This window comes from Gekko japonicus, unplaced genomic scaffold (assembly GCF_001447785.1).
Source record: "Gekko japonicus isolate JY-2015 unplaced genomic scaffold, Gekko_japonicus_V1.1 scaffold131, whole genome shotgun sequence".
NCBI lineage: Eukaryota > Metazoa > Chordata > Lepidosauria > Squamata > Gekkonidae > Gekko > Gekko japonicus.
The window spans coordinates 1426294-1441529 of record NW_015167061.1 but is presented as its reverse complement, the minus strand read 5'-3'; the positions used below and the strand labels follow the sequence as shown (position 1 = coordinate 1441529).

The following is a 15236-nucleotide window of genomic DNA, read 5'->3' as shown; positions in this document are numbered from 1 at the left end:
TTATGCTAATGAGTTCCTGCTGGGCTTTTTCTACAAAAAGAGCCCTGAAATCCAATCTCTTCTTCTTTGAAGGCCGATCCAGGTGTTCAGCCGTGCTGGTCTGAAGCAGGAGTCCAAATTCAGGGTCCAGTGGGGGGCACCTTGAAGACCCACAAAGTTTTATTCAAGGTCTGAGCTTTCGTGCGCGTGCACACTTTTTCAAATACACTGGAAAGGAAGGTAAGGTTCAAGCTTTATAGACAGGGTCTGAACAGCAAATTAAGGTGTCACATGATTTGTCCTTGCACGTCTTCATCGTGTTACACGCTAATTTGCTGTTCAGCCCCCGTCTATAAGTTCGAACCTTACCTACCATTCCAGTGTACCTGAAGAAGCGTGCCTTGCACACCAAAGCTCAGACCTTGAATAAACCTTTGTGGGTCTTCAAGGTGCCCCCACTGGAGTCTGCTTTGAATGCCGTGGCTGTTCGTTTGGCGACCCCACTAATTCCAGTGTTCCCTCGGCTGACAGTTTTACTGTCAAGGTTCTGGTCCTCACTGTTTCAGCTCCTCCGCTCACCCACCGCGCCACCTTCTGCTCTGTCCTTATTATCGTCCCAGCTATGCTCAAACTCTCCTACTTGCCCCCCACGCCCGGATGCTTCTTGTGCCGGCAAACAGTGGCTCTCTTTCCTCCCAGAAACCTCCTTGCAAGGCCGCTTGGCTGTAATTGGAGCTCTCTGTTTGCTCCCCCCAAAGTGTGGCTCTCCGGGGTGCCTCTTTCCTTTGATTAACTCTCCGTCTCTGGCCACCATCAATCCAAGGAGCCTTCATCCCCGCTCTCCACGGAGACTCGTTTTGAGCTCCCCTTCCAAATTGGACTCCACCACGAGGGAGGGACACTTTGATTTCTCTGTCGCTTCCCCCCTGGCCCTCTCCATTCCCTCTCCCCTCCCCTGTTTGTTGGCCAGTTTTTTAATTTACAGTTATGACACTTGATGAATTTAATGCCAGACCAGAGAAGTGTCAGGACAAAGTAGGGGGGGGGATGTGAAGAGAGATCAATGGAACCTCAGCTTAACCCTCACTCTGCGTTCCGCACAGGCGTCTTTCCTCTCTCTTCTGGCAGTTGGGTGGCTTAACTTTTTCCCTCCCTCTTGTTGTGGAGGTCCAATAATAAAATACTTTTTGCAAATGAGTTGGGGTCTCTCTCCCAGCATACCTTCATCCTCCAACCAAGTGCTCTTCTCCCAATGGCTTCCAGAATGGAGCGGGCATTCATTTTGGCACCTTCTTAGCCAAACTGGGAGTTGAGGGCGTCTCCACATCAACAGTCTTCCTCACACCCTTGAGTAAAGCACACCACGCATGTGTTGGGGGTCTCCCACGTGGTCTTGTTAGATGTCTCTGCCATAGGCTGAGAAGTGATAGGATAACCATCTTCAAGTACTTAAAGGGCTGTCATAGAGAGAGGATGGGGCGGAGTTGTTTTCTGTTGCCTCAGAAGGTTGGACCAGAACCAACGGGTTGAAATTAAATCAGAAGAGTTTTCAGCTGAACATTAGGAAGAGCTTCCTGACAGAGCGGTTTCTCAGTGGAACAGGCTTCCTCGGGAGGTGGCGGGCTCTCCTTCTTTGGAGGTTCTCAAACAGAGGCTAGATGGCCATCTGTCAGCAATGCTGATTGTGTGAATTTAGGCAGATCATGAGAGGGAGGGCAGGAAGGGTTGCATCAATGCTTAGTTCTCATGGCCCTTTCTTACATGCCCAGGGGAATGCCTATCACCAATTGGGTCATGAAGCAATTTTTCTCCAGGCCACTTTGGCCAGGGATCCTGGAGGTATTTTAGTAAAAAGCCCAGTAGCACCTTTAAGACTTAACAAACTATTGTAGCATAAGCTTTCGAGAAACACAGCTCACTTCATCAGATGCATGGAGGGTATGAAGAAACTGGCCAGATACATAGGTGATTAGGTGGAGGGGGGGGGAATGGATGAAGAAAGTGCGATGTAAATGCAAAGCAGTTGCAAAAGTCATGAAAAAGGTAGAATGCACAATCCTGGCTGGGTGTGACCCCTTCCTTCTATTGATGAATCTGAATGGAATACCTGAAAGGCAGTTACTTCTGGTAATGAGATAACCATCCAAAGTCTCTATTCAATCCAAGTTTGTCTGAGGTTCTTTGCCAATTTCTGGGCATGGGACAGGAGTCACTGAGTGCATGTGGGGGAGGGGAGGTATTTGTGAATTTCCTGCATTGTGCAGCGGGGTGGACTAGATGACCCTGGAGATCCCTTTCAACTCTATCATTCTAGTCATCTCAGCAACTGCCCTAAACAGCAATTGGTGGGCAGCTTCTGTTCTTCCATTTTCAGCCCACAGTTGCATGGTGATTGGCAGCTGAACATGTGAAAGGTCTCCCTTGAAAGCGGTTGTGTCTGAGGGGACCACCAGGCTGCATCTGTCTGGTGTTGCCTCTATGGCCCATTCACACATTACCTGAGAGGTTGCAGCCGTTCTGGGACATGCGCATACCTGTGAACGGGCCTTGATAGCCCTGGCTTTCCCAGCTTCACAGGTGCCTAGTGTGAACAGAGTCTATGCTGCGCAGGGGGACGCAGTTCTCCCAAGAGAGCAGAAAGCTTTTAAAGTGAGGCATTTGATGGAATTAACAACGGTTTTGTTTTTTGCATTTAATGATCTAAGACGTCGGCTGGCTTTTCCCATTTGTGTGGTGGTCTTTCTTCTTCTCTTCGTTTATGGCTTCAAACGGTTTACTCCGATGGCTTTGCTAAGCCCAGAACCATGTGAAATGGTCCTGAGGTACATAAGAACATAAGAGAAGCCACTGCTGGATGGGCCACAGAGTGGCCAAAAATACCAGGTGCCATCAGAAGGCCCAGCAGAGATATGACCGGATCTTTCTTTTTTTAAAAAAGGTACCAATCGCATTCCCTTTTCTCACCTTTGCTGTCTCCCCCTCTCTCCAGGCTTCCAGAGGTCCGGATCTCAGACAACGGCCCCTACGAATGCCACGTGGGAATATATGACCGAGCAACCCGGGAGAAGGTGGTGTTGGCGTCTGGCAACATTTTCCTCAATGTGATGTGTAAGTTCACACCTTGGTCTATCCATGTCTATCAACAGCCGCTATTAATGAACCACAGTATTAGTTGGGAATAGAACCTCTGATTTGGAGGCAGCCTGCACCTCAGGATATCAGATTACAGAGACGAGTCCTGTTTATGGGTTTCTCAGGAGTATCCACTTTTGGAAGCGGGATGCCGGACTACGTGGTCCCTTGGTTTGATCCGGCAGGGCTCCTACGTCCCTCCTCCCAGCATGCTTAATTTCTCGGAGCGTTTTTGTTTGCTTGAAATGTGCCTAACGTATTTTCTCCCATTGGTATCTCTCACGAGCCTGTACCCTGCAAATTGTTCCGTCACAGTCTGTAAAGTGCTCCTGGACTTGAATCTAGCCATCCCATCCCCCAAAGCACCTAACAACAGTCGCTGGAAAACCATTTGTAAGGACTATGCAATAAAACCTAACAAATACAGTGGATTAATCACAATATTGAGAAATACCATCATCAGAAAGCCCCCCCCCCCAATCCGCCCAGCCAAAGCCTTCCATGGGCAGATGTGCCTTGAAGCAGCATTTAGCATTCAGGAGGGAGAACCTTAGATGGAGCTCCTGGGGGAGGCTGCTCCACAACACGGGGTCCACCACCAAGGTGGCCCTGCTTTTTGGAGGCAGAGGATTAAATGTCCCCCGTCAGGGTCTTTGACAATGACCTCAGCAGGGGGTGGGTTCATATGGGCAGTGGTGTTATGTGGGAGATGCCCGTGTGAGGCCAAGCTATGGAGGTCAGGCTGGCCCCAGACCCAAGATCCTTGGCTGCTTCAAAACAAGGCTCCCCTCCTGCCCTCATGATGTTGCAGCTCCTGAGGGATTTATTTACCTAATCTCGTAATTGGAAGGGACCACCAGGGTCATCTAGTCTGACCCCCTTCCACGCAGGAACTACATCTATTAACATCCCCGACAAGTAGGTATCCGATCAGTACTTAAAAACCTCCAATGGCAAAGCATCTACCACCTCACATGACATTTGGAGCATGTGTGGATGAGCACTTAGAAACCAGTGAAATTCCGAGAGCTGCCTCACATGTCCGTGGAAGCCCTATTTATTTATTCATTTATTTATCTATCTATCTTTAGATTTGTATCCCGCCCTACCCCGAAGGCTCAGGGCGGCTAACAAGGGCACAAAGTGCCAAGATTAAAACAATAAAAGCACATAATATAAAACAGTAAAATACAGTAACAAAATCACAGTGGTCCATTTGTCACAAGATGGGGTAGATCTTAAACCCAACGGTAACTTCCCCGAAATCTATCATCCTTTTCCTGCCAGGGGCACCTCGCACCCCCAAAGGGGCCAGATAGTCGTGGTGATGGTGTGACGGTGCATAGATGGCAATGATGGAGTAATAGTGGCGGCGGCTCCTACTCGAAAGCCTGGCGGAAGAGCTCCGTCTTGCAGGCCCTGCGGAACTGAGAAAGATGTGGCGCTCGAGCCTTTGTGTGTTCCCCTTGGAACGTGACTCATGCCAACAGACTTCCTCCCGAGGGAGCAGGCACAGGGCTGCAGCCTTCATTTGCCACCCGGCTTCCTCGCAAAATTAGTGTGTGGGCACAGGAAGGCTTGTTTCACCTTGGCACTTAGCACAGTGTCACGTTCACCCTTGGCCAATTCATCCTCTGGTCCCGTCACAAAGTGAGGAGGCTCTGAGCACACACCTCGTCCTTCCCAGACTACAGAAAGCTTTAGAGAAGGCAACCGCTCTGTAAGTGGTCAGTGCTAGGCTGACAGAGCACGATGCCTCCAAGCCCATACAGGGTTAACACCCTCACCAGCGGAGCCAGTGAACTGTGACTCTGGTCCAAGCAGGTCTTTAAAAATGAATCAACGGCAGACAGTCGTAGATGTCCGGCTGAAATGCAAACACCAGCTGTCCCTCGCAGCCTTCTCCTGGCTCTCTGGGCTGGGGAGGCAGCTGGATGGCCGTTGAGTCAGCGGGAGCGGGCTGTGGGTGTCGGAGCCAAGAGGGCAGGCCTCCATCTTTGTTGCTCCTGCCGAGAGAGTGTCGGGTCCGGGCGAGCCGTGCCAGGGAGCAGCACGGAGCAGATGTTGCGATTTATATTTACTGAGCGGCTTCATTTGCCGCGGAGAAACCCGGAGATGACAAACGAGGGCGGAGGGCGGCTTCGGCACCAGCTGCTGTCACGTTTCACGCCATCGGCAGCCTCCAGAACCCTTTCGGGGGGCCGAGCGAGAGAGGGGAAAGGCGGCAGGCGGGCCTCGTCCTGCCTTCCAGCCCCGCATAATGAGGGACACCAAGCCCTCTCCTTGAGGAGCAGACAAAACACTTGGGAAGGAAGACGGGCTGTGTCTGATCACCACTGCAGGTTCCATCGCCATGGAGATGGGATTGGTAGGCCGAAGCCTGCTTTGATTGATGGGTCTTTCCTCCTGCGCTCAGGTGTGTTTTAGAGTCTTGGAATGCAGGTGTCTGTTGAACAGGGACGAGGGGTGGGTTGGGATCCTGGAACAGCCTTGCAATCATAGAATCACAGCACAATGCAGGGAATTCACAAATACCTCCCCCTCCACATCAGCAGTGGCCGCTGTTCCACGCCCAGAAGATGACAAAAAACTTCCAGGATCCCTGGCCAAATTGGCCTGGAGGTGCAAGCAGAACTAGGAGAGGAGCCTGTAGAGCTGTCGGGGTCTACGTGGCCTGGGTCTCGCCGTGGTGACCGTGACACTGTGGACGGCAGCTTGGAAGAGCAGGGATGAGATTCATCGTGCCCAGTGAAGACTAGCAGGGTGATAGATGTCCACCCACTTGGTATTTACACAAGAACATAAGAGAAGCCCATGCTGGATCAGGCCAATGGCCCATCCAGTCCAACACTCTGTGTCACACAGTGGCCAGAAATACCAGGTGCCGTCAGGAGGTCCAGCAATGGGGCCAGGACACTAGAAGCCCTCCCACTGTTGCCCCCCCCCCAAGCACCAAGAATACAGAGCATCCCTTACCCCAGAGTGAGAGTTCCTATCTATACCTTATGGCTAATAGCCACCGATGGACCTCTGCTCCATATGCTTATCTAATTCCCTCTTGAAGCCGTCCATGCTTGTAGCTGCCGCCACCTCCTGTGGCAGTGAATTCCATGTGTGAATCACTCTTTGGGTGAAGAATCTCCAGCTAAAGGGTCTCTCTGCCTGTGACTGGACAGATGTGCTTCAGAGCAATCCTGAGGTAGGTGGACCAAGGCTCTGAGTCACTACAAGGTATCTTGATCACCTTCAAATGATCTTGGGGGAAAGGCAGGAAAGGCGTGTTGTAAGTTCCCTGTCAAGTTTGCAAAAGTGGAAGTGCCTGGAGATCAAGGGACACAAAAATTCAAAGGACCACCAGTTGCTTTACAATGTCATAAGACCAACCTTCAGATCTGGGCACGGAGCTCCATCTCCCACACGGCCCGTTGTGTAACCGGCTCCAACCTTGCAGAAAAGACATGGCTCCAAATGAGGTCACCTTTGCCTAGGGGAGGCTGCAGCCCTCCTCAGAAGCAGGTGAACTTAATAGCAATGGAGATATGGAACAAAGCAGCCAGACTTAACCCCTAATGCGTTGTCCCACTTCTGACAGGACAGTATGTTCTCAGCTCCTGGTGGAAAATAATAGGCAATTTCTGAGTGGCTCTAGCCAGCCACTCTCCAAATGTCACTGTCAACACAAACTCAACCAGCTGTTTAGAGCTTGGGTTTTTTGGCCATACCCTTTGTATTTGTCACTAGGTGCCGGTAGAGTCATATTAGGTATGCCGGTTGTGCTATAGCGGCACCTAGGGACAGAAAGCAGGTATTGCAAGTAGGCAAATATGCTGTACAAAAGAGGAAAAACCTAAAGTAACCTTTAATTGTGATAAAGCCCCCAAAAGACAACTGTTACTTTGAGTTTGCTGATGCATTTGAGTCAAAAGACATCTCGCTGCCTTCTGGCCCAGCCAGTACTTCAAAGGAATTCCAAAAAAAATGATGGAGAGTGTGTGTGTGTGGGAGGTTACTACTTTCCTTTGGGTTTTGTTGAGCACCTTCTTCTGCACTATTGCTGCAAATTGGATTCATCAGCTCAACTTCCTCAGAAGGCTTATAAACCAAGGTAATCTATATATGCAAAAGAATTCCACAATACAGCTTGTCCGTAGACTGTATCACCATCGCCCCCCAAAAGTCAATACATAAACTGACCAAGATCCCTTTTCCATGATAGGCTCAGCTTTTCTGCAGAGGGAGTTTCTTACATGGGAAGATTGACCTAAGCCAGAGCAGTGGCCTGGAGGCAAGCGGGTGGTCAAGCGACGATGGACAAGCTGAGACCATCTGAACAAGCAGTTGCTCAAGTCTAACCAGCCAAGCCACGTGCCGACTTTATTGGACTAGCTAGGGAAAAGGCCATGCTTTCGCTGTTCTCTGTGCCACCTTCTGACCATTCGAAGTTGGGGTGCTGCAGTTCAGAAGGAAGTTACCAGCACTTGCCATCTTTGACAAGATACCTTGTTGGCTAAGAGAAGAAGGTGTGTGGATCCCGCCATTCAAGGTCCTGGTTTGAGACCAATGCTCCCTCTAAGCTGTGGAGTCTTGTGAGCAAAAATTCTGCTTTGTGAGCTACTGGTGTTAAAATTGTGAGTGAGCGATTGGGCTACTGCATCAGTTAGAGTGCTCTAGAGCCCTCCTTCCTGAGCGAAGGCAAAAATGTGTGAGCTGGAGGCTAAAAAACTGTGAGCTAGCTCACACTCACTCAGCTTAGAGGGAACGCTGTTTGAGACCCCTGGCACTTTACAGGGAACCCTACACACACACACACACACACACACACACACACACACACACACACACCTTCAAACCATTCCAACAGCAACAGCCTGGCTCAGGTCTTGCAAGCCAGAGGTCATGTCTTCCTCTATTGAGTCCATCCATCTCACGTTGGGTCTTCCTCATTTCCTACTGCCTTCAACTTTTCATCGTGTTATTGTCTTTTCCGGCGAGTCTTCTCTTCTCCTAATCCAACCAAAGCACGGTAGCCTCAGTTTAGTCATCTTCGTTTCTAGGGAGAGTTCTGGCTTGACCTTTCCAGTTTGGTGTAGTGGTTAAATGTGCGGACTCTAATCTGGGAGAACCGGGTTTGATTCCCCACTCCTCCTCCACTTGCACCTGCTGATGTGACCTTGGGTCAGTCACAAGCTCTGGCACAGCTGTCCTTGAAAAAGAGCAGTTTGTGTCCACCTCACAGGGTGTCTGTTGTGGGGAGGGGAAGGGAGAGGAGTCTGTCAGCCGCTCTGAGACTCCAAGTGAAGGGCGGGGTATAAATCCAATCTCCTCCTCCTCCTCCTCTTCTTCTTCTTCTTCTTCTTCTTCTTCTTCTTCTTCTTCTTCTTCTTCTTCCTCTTCCTCTTCCTCTTCCTCTTCCTCTTCCTCTTCCTCTTCCTCTTCTTATCTGGTGCAAGATAAGCTGTACTGTTTGTGCATTTCAGCTCCTGGCGGGGCACCAGCCTAAAGCGTCTGTTGCTCATTTCTTTGAAGCTGTGTTAATGGGAAAAGGTCTTCCACTTTAATTTTGCAAAGCAGGAAGTGCCGGTTTCCTCTGCCCAACTGGCCGTCGTCGCAGCCATTCTAGCTGGAGAGATCTACTGCTTCCAGGGATCATCTCCTTCCCCTGACATCTCAACTGCCCTCAGGTCCCGAAGAGAGGCCAATGGAAACCCCCCCCCCCCATCCAGCCCTTGCCAGCGCTGCAGCAGGATAAGAATAATTCATTTCCTAACAGGGCAGCAGGTCCATTCCAAAGGATGCAATTAAGCCAGAGGCTCCTGGGAGAGACCTTTCCATCTTCAGACGTCCTCATAAATAGAGCCTACCCTTCCAAAGCGGGACCTTGCCAACCCGCGCTCCAGGCTTAGCCACGTCCGCCCTTTCCATCAGGAGGAGCAGGGGAGGGAAATCAGCCCTTGATGCAATTGCTCCTGGAAGGGTGCCTAAAGCAAAATTCTGCACAGATTTGAAAGCCTGTCCTCAAGTCATTTGGAGGGATTTGGAGAGAAGCCAAAACAGGTTAACTACATAAAAGTTTGGCCCTTTGCAAGATTCGGGTGGTGGTGGTGGTGGAGGTAAAGATGCCTAGCTGTTACCTTCCTCCTTCGGTGACTTCGTTCTGAATCACCCACCGGTGGAGAGTGACCGTCTCCCCAGGTCCTGTGGCTGAAGGAAGGTTAGCTGACCTTATCCTCTCAGGCTCCATTCCCATTATGTTTGGGAGCCGTTCACACTATTTCTGTTCGTCAGAATGGACCCATGTGGCCAGTGCCAGTGCCGTGGATGCTTCCCGTTATGCACATGAACACATGAAGCGGACTTAGTCCGACTCAGACTATTAATCCGTCAAGTCCAGGATTGTCTACTCAGACGGGCAGCGGCTCTCCAGGGTCTCAGGCGGAAGTCTTTCATGTCCCCTACTCTCTGGTCCTTTTTCGACTGGAGATTCTGCTGGGGATTGAAGCTGGGACCTTCTGCATGCCAAGCAGAGGCTCTGCCACTGAGCCATGGCCCCTCCCTGTCACACTGCCCACCCCAATGGATGGCGATCCTAGTTTTCACTATTGGTTTCAAACTCTGTTCAAGACTTACCGGATCACAACGTGTGGGAGTGGCTCCTGCACCCTTGCTACATTCTCCTAAGCAGCCCCCCCTCCCCAGCCTCAAAAAATGCTTCCTTCTCCTGTGGAGCTGAACGCTTCCTCCAATTTGCTGGAGCCCTTTTGCCCAGGAAGAGAGCCTGGCTGAGCTGTGGTTTACCACCCGAGCTGTAATGCGCAACCAGCATAGAAACTAGAAGCCTAAACAAGACTCACACAAATCCCCACACGCCTCTAACTGAAAGTGCCAATCCCACCCTTTTCAGATTGGCCTCAGGCCCCTCTTGGGCTGCCTCCTGATCGGGATGCCCTTTGGTGCCTAGGTAGATCAGATTGCACAGGAAGCCTTTGCAGAGTTTTGGAACCAAGTGTGGTCCTTCCTTCCTTCCTTCCTCCCTTCCTTCCTTCCTCCCTTCCTTCCTTCCTTCCTTCCTTCCTTCCTGGCAGATACCCCAGGGCCTGAGCCGCACAGCCGAGAACACTCTCCAGGCCTGACTTGGAGAATTTATCCTTCCCCGCAAGCCATGCCTGCGCAGAGGCTTAGATTTAGCTCTGTGGCTCCTTCCCTTCCATTTCTCTCCCTCCGCCTTGCTCTCGTGCTCTCTCTTAATTCGTTTCTCTGCCCCCTATTGCACTCCATCCCGCAGCTTGCATTAAATCACCTGGGGAAAAGCCGTTCCGCCTGCAGATTAGCCCAACAGCACCCATTAAGGCGGCAGGAACGTTCTGGGGCAACCTCTTGTTCAGTCTCTGCGGCCTTAAACTTACAAGTCTCTTGGTAATGAGGTAAGGAACCCTGTTGGCGAAACAATCCCTCCGAGGCAGCCAGGAAAGGAGGACGCCCCGAGGAACTTCTCCGCCAGAGCACTGGGATGGAACGCGGGGGAGGCTGTCGTTTCCCCAACGATGCTCGGCATTGTCAAGGTGGCCGCGGCACAGGTGGGGGGGCACCGTGGCCAAGCACACAGAGGTAGGGTTGCCAAGTCTGGGTTGGAAAATACCTGGAGACTTTGGGGGTGAAGCCAGGAGAGGGTGTGGTTTGGGGAGGGGAGGGGCCTCAGCATAGTACAATGCCATGGAGTCCACCCTTCAAAGCAGCCATTTTCTCCAGGGGAGCTGATTTCTGTCAGCTGGGGATCAGTGGTAAAAGCGGGAGATCCCCAGGCCCCACCTGGAGGCTGGCAACCCTACACAGAGGGGTGCTGGGCTTGCTGAAAGCAAGACCCAGGCTGCTTGCCAAGGGCTGGGCCCTTTTGTGCAGAATGCGGAGGAGCAGGGCTACGAGGTGGAGTACGGTGCAATCCCGAAACAGAGTTCAGAAAGGAAGACGGGCAGGGAGAGGCTCTGGGAACCTCAAGGCAGGAGAGATCTGGATGCTTCTGGAGAAGCTGAGGAGGTGCCAGTCTGGGATTCACGCCGCAAAAACGTTTGCCTCACAGTTTCCCCCCACCCACCCCCGTGTTCCCCATGGTCCCTCTCAACCAAGGTTGTCTCTTGGAGTTGGCAGCAGATCTTTCCCAGGCCTCTTACCTGAGTTCCTAAAGCACGGTACAGCAAGGCTTGAACTAGCAACCTTTTGCATTCCAAGTATGTGTTTTGAACCGTGCGCACTGGAAACGCAGCTCCATCTAGATGGGGTCCCACGTGCGGCTGCTGTACCCCAAGTCAGACCACTGGCTCACTCCACTCTGGGCTTGAAAGAAGAAGATAAGAGATTGGGTTTAAACCCCCCGCCCTTCACTCGCCGTCTCAGAGCGGCTTACAAACTCCTTTCCCTTCCCCTCCCCACAACAGACACCCTGCGACTGCTCCCTCTAAGCTGCGGAGTCTTGTGAGCAAAAATTCTACTTTGTGAGCTGCTGGCATTAAATTTCTGAGTGAACGATTTGGCGACTGCATAAATTAGTTTGCTCTGGAGCCATCTTTCCTGAGCTAAGATAAAAATGTGTGAGCCAGAGGCTAAAAAACTGTGAGGTGGCTCACTCTAACTCAGCTTAGAGAGAACACTGCCTGTGAGGCAGGCGGGGCTGAGAGAGCTCTGACAGAAACTGCTTTTTTTCAAGAACAACTCTGACAGAACTATGGCTTGCCCAAGATCATCCAGCAGCTGCAAGTGGAGGAGTGGGAAATCACACCTGGTTCTCCCAGATTAGAGTCCACACTCTTAACCACTACACCAAACTGGCAGCCGCTCTCCGGGGTCTTAGGCCATAAATGCTGGGGACTGAACCGGGAGGTTTCTGCATGCAAAAACAGGTCCTCTGGCACAGAGCTATGGGCTCCGTCATACTCTGGCACGGAGCTGTGGGCTCCATCCCTCCCCGGCCAATCCAAACCATGCCCAAGTTTCATTTCTGCTTCACTATGAAGAATGGGCTAGTCTCCCGGGCGCCGAAGATGATCTTTCAATTTGGAAGCCGAAACACGGAACAAACGCTCTGCGGAGTCCACCTGTGGGGGATTCGGCAGCTGAAGAGGTCATTGCGACAAAGCACCACGCGTGGCTTCCAAAATGGGCTTGGATGATTTTTATGCCGGGTAATAACATGTGTAGCTAGGCAAGCTGGGACATTAAGGGCAATCAAATCTTATGCTTCAGGGCATAAAACCATCACCCACTGGGAGCTCCTGCCCACCCCCTCCGCAACAGACAGCATTGCATTAAACGCACCGTGTTTTTTAATTTTCCTTCCTCCGCCGCATCCGGTACATTTCCCTTATAAATACTGTCTTAGGAGAGCGGAGGCCTGATTGCTTCAATTAAACTAGCTTGCTGCGCTCCCTGGATCTAGGCGGGGTCTCGGGGAAATGAAAGGCCAGACAAGTCTCCGGAAGGTCGGCGATGGAGTGGCATTTGTTATTTGCAGATAGTCGCCAAGGGAGGCCCTGATTCGGGCTGAGACCACAGCCTGGTTAAGGGGGCTTAGTTAAGCCCCCCCCCCATACTATTGCCTAACTGTACATAAGAACATAAAGAAGCCAATGTTGGATCAGGCCAATGGCCCCTCCAGTCCAACACTCTGTGTCACCCAGTGGCCAAAAATACCAGGTGTCATCAGGAGGTCCAGCAGTGGGGCCAGGACACTAGAAGCCCTCCCACTGTTGCCCCACCCCTGTTGGGTATTTGCATGTTGAAAACACTCAATGTGTATGTATGGGGTTAAATGTCTGTTCTGTTGTTACAGGAAATCACCTGTCTTTGTGTTAGCCAATGTTAGCTCAAGTCTGTTAGCCCGCGAAAAGCATCCCTGTTCTAAGAGTTTGATTGGGAGCAAAGTGATAGCGACTTTGCATTTTATGGCCTCTCTTCCCCTATTTGTTCGCCTTGAAGAAGAAGCATGTGAGGAGAGCCATCTTCCAGTTCTTCTATGTCCCCTGGAGGCACTGTGATTTGCCCCACCAAGGGAACCATGCAAAGTCCGTCTGCCTGTCTCTCACAGCCTGGTCCCATTCTTCCTCCGACGAGTTGAGTATGTGGTTCTCCCCTCCTGCATTTTATCCCCACAACAATCTTGTGTGGTAGGTTAGGTCGAAAGAAGTTGACAGGGAGCTTTATGGCTGTCAGAATATGAACCTGTGAACTGCAGCCTTCTACGGTGGCTGTTAACAAGGGGAAACCGTGCTGGAGTTCTCTTGTTTCTGTCTCCTCCAGCATCTTGTCCAGATCAGTCCTGCTAGATTCCCCTTTGCCTAGCGTGGCTCTATTCATGCCTTCCTACAGTAGCTCTGGGATGCCGTAACAGAGAAAGCTTCACCTGTTGCATTTGTGCCTGTCAGCCATCAGTTAAAAGGGCAGGGAAAGAGAGAGGCGCTAGCCGTCAACAGAACCGGATTCAGTCTCCCAGCTTCCACCGCAGGACTGAAGATAAGATTGGTGGGGGAATGAGATTGCACACAACTTTTGAGATGGAAATGGGCAAGTGAGGAGGCGAACACTTTGAGCAGACGCTAATTTTTTGTTAAAGTCACGAATTCCAGTTTTAAAGCACCGGTATCTGTAGCATCCCTGATGAGCTGGATGTGAGGGAATGCACGCGCTCGGTGTGGCTTTTGCAGGAAGAAAATGCAGGTGAGAGATGAGAAAAGACCCCTGTGGTGTTGGCGGAGAGCTCGCAGCAGACCCGATGAGCTCAGCTTTGCAACTTGATTGACAGGCATCCGGATCAGTAAATCCAACCGGCTCAGCTGTCAGTCTCCCTCGTCCTCCCTGCTCCAGGCGGGACTGCCTGTCTGTTCTCAGTTTCTGGACTCCTTTGTGTACACTTTCTGTATTTAAAACAACGTAAATTATTCAAAGTATTTCGGCTTAAATGATTCAATTGGATCATTCAAACAATGGACGTGAATTCAAAGGCGACAGAAACAAACACAGGAGCATGTCTCGAAGAGCCAGTGAGGGACAGCCATTTCAGAAAGGAGGGAAAGGGCACCAAGCAATCCAAAGCGTAACATAACAAGATCTGGAAATAATTACGAGGTGACTTGATTAAACGCGGAACCTAACGACACTGTCTTTGCCTGGCTCCTGAGCACAGTCAGAGAAGCCACCAGGGGAACTTCAGTGTGTGTGGGGGGGGCGGAGTTCCACAGGTGTGGTGCCGCCACTGAGAAGGCCCCGAACCTAGCTACTTCCCCTCCATGCCTCAGCAGGTGGGGGTGTGGGGAGGGCAGCCACAGCAATAGTGGTGAGCCTGCCAGCAAACCCGTCTCGCTCTTCCAAAAGAGGATTAAATACTTCAGGCCATGAAGGGCCATTCCGGACTATCTCGCCTGAGTCACCCTTCGTGTCAGAGGGCAACCCCCAGAAGGAGAGGAGGAGGCACACGGTGGCCAAACAGTCACCCCTCTGCTCTCCATCTGAGGAAGCCGCAGGCCCAAGGGGCACACCGATGTCCCCCCCCACTTTGCAGATGTGGAGAGGGGCCTCTGTAGAAGACCTCCAGTCCAGGCTTGGTCACTGGGGCTAATGGTGGAAATGATGGAGACGTCATTCAGTAGTTCAAAATTTTCCTGAGATTTGGGGGGAGGGGGAGGCCACAGGTACTGACCAGTCAGTCCCATTTAGGGTTGCCAGCTCTGGGTTGGGAAATTCCTGGAGATGTGCGGGGTGGAGCCTGGGGAGGACAGGGTTTGGGGAGAGGGAGGAACCTCGGCAGAGTATAATGCCACAGAGTTCACCCTCCAAAGCCGCCAGTTTTTTTTCAAGGGGGGGTTCTGATTTCTGTTGCCTGGAGATCAACTGTAATTGCAGGAGATCTCCTGGTGCCGCCTGGAGGTTGGCAGCCCGAGTGCCACTTAATCTCAGTTTCTTGCAGAATGGATTTTTCCCTCCCCCCTCCCCCCCCCCCGCCCCTGAGAGGGGCAAGGAGAGATTTGGGCAGGATGAGCGGAGGTCACTTTCCAAAGCGCTCCTGACAAGGAAACAAATAGCCCCTCATTTCTTGAGAGTTCCGCCTTGCTGCTCAAGCAAATCTTTCCTCCAAATCTGGT

At 51.5% G+C, this 15236-nt stretch overlaps 1 protein-coding gene across 1 annotated transcript in view; it reads left to right on the top strand.

Moving 5' to 3' along the window:
• The window catches only part of IGSF21 (immunoglobin superfamily member 21), a 193538-nt gene that overhangs the window by 134282 nt on the left and 44020 nt on the right, over nucleotides 1-15236 (top strand). Inside the window, exon 7 of the mRNA XM_015412564.1 lies at nucleotides 2969-3087. Within this exon, the coding sequence (XP_015268050.1) occupies nucleotides 2969-3087 (119 nt within the window). The remainder of the gene's footprint in view (nucleotides 1-2968; nucleotides 3088-15236) is intronic.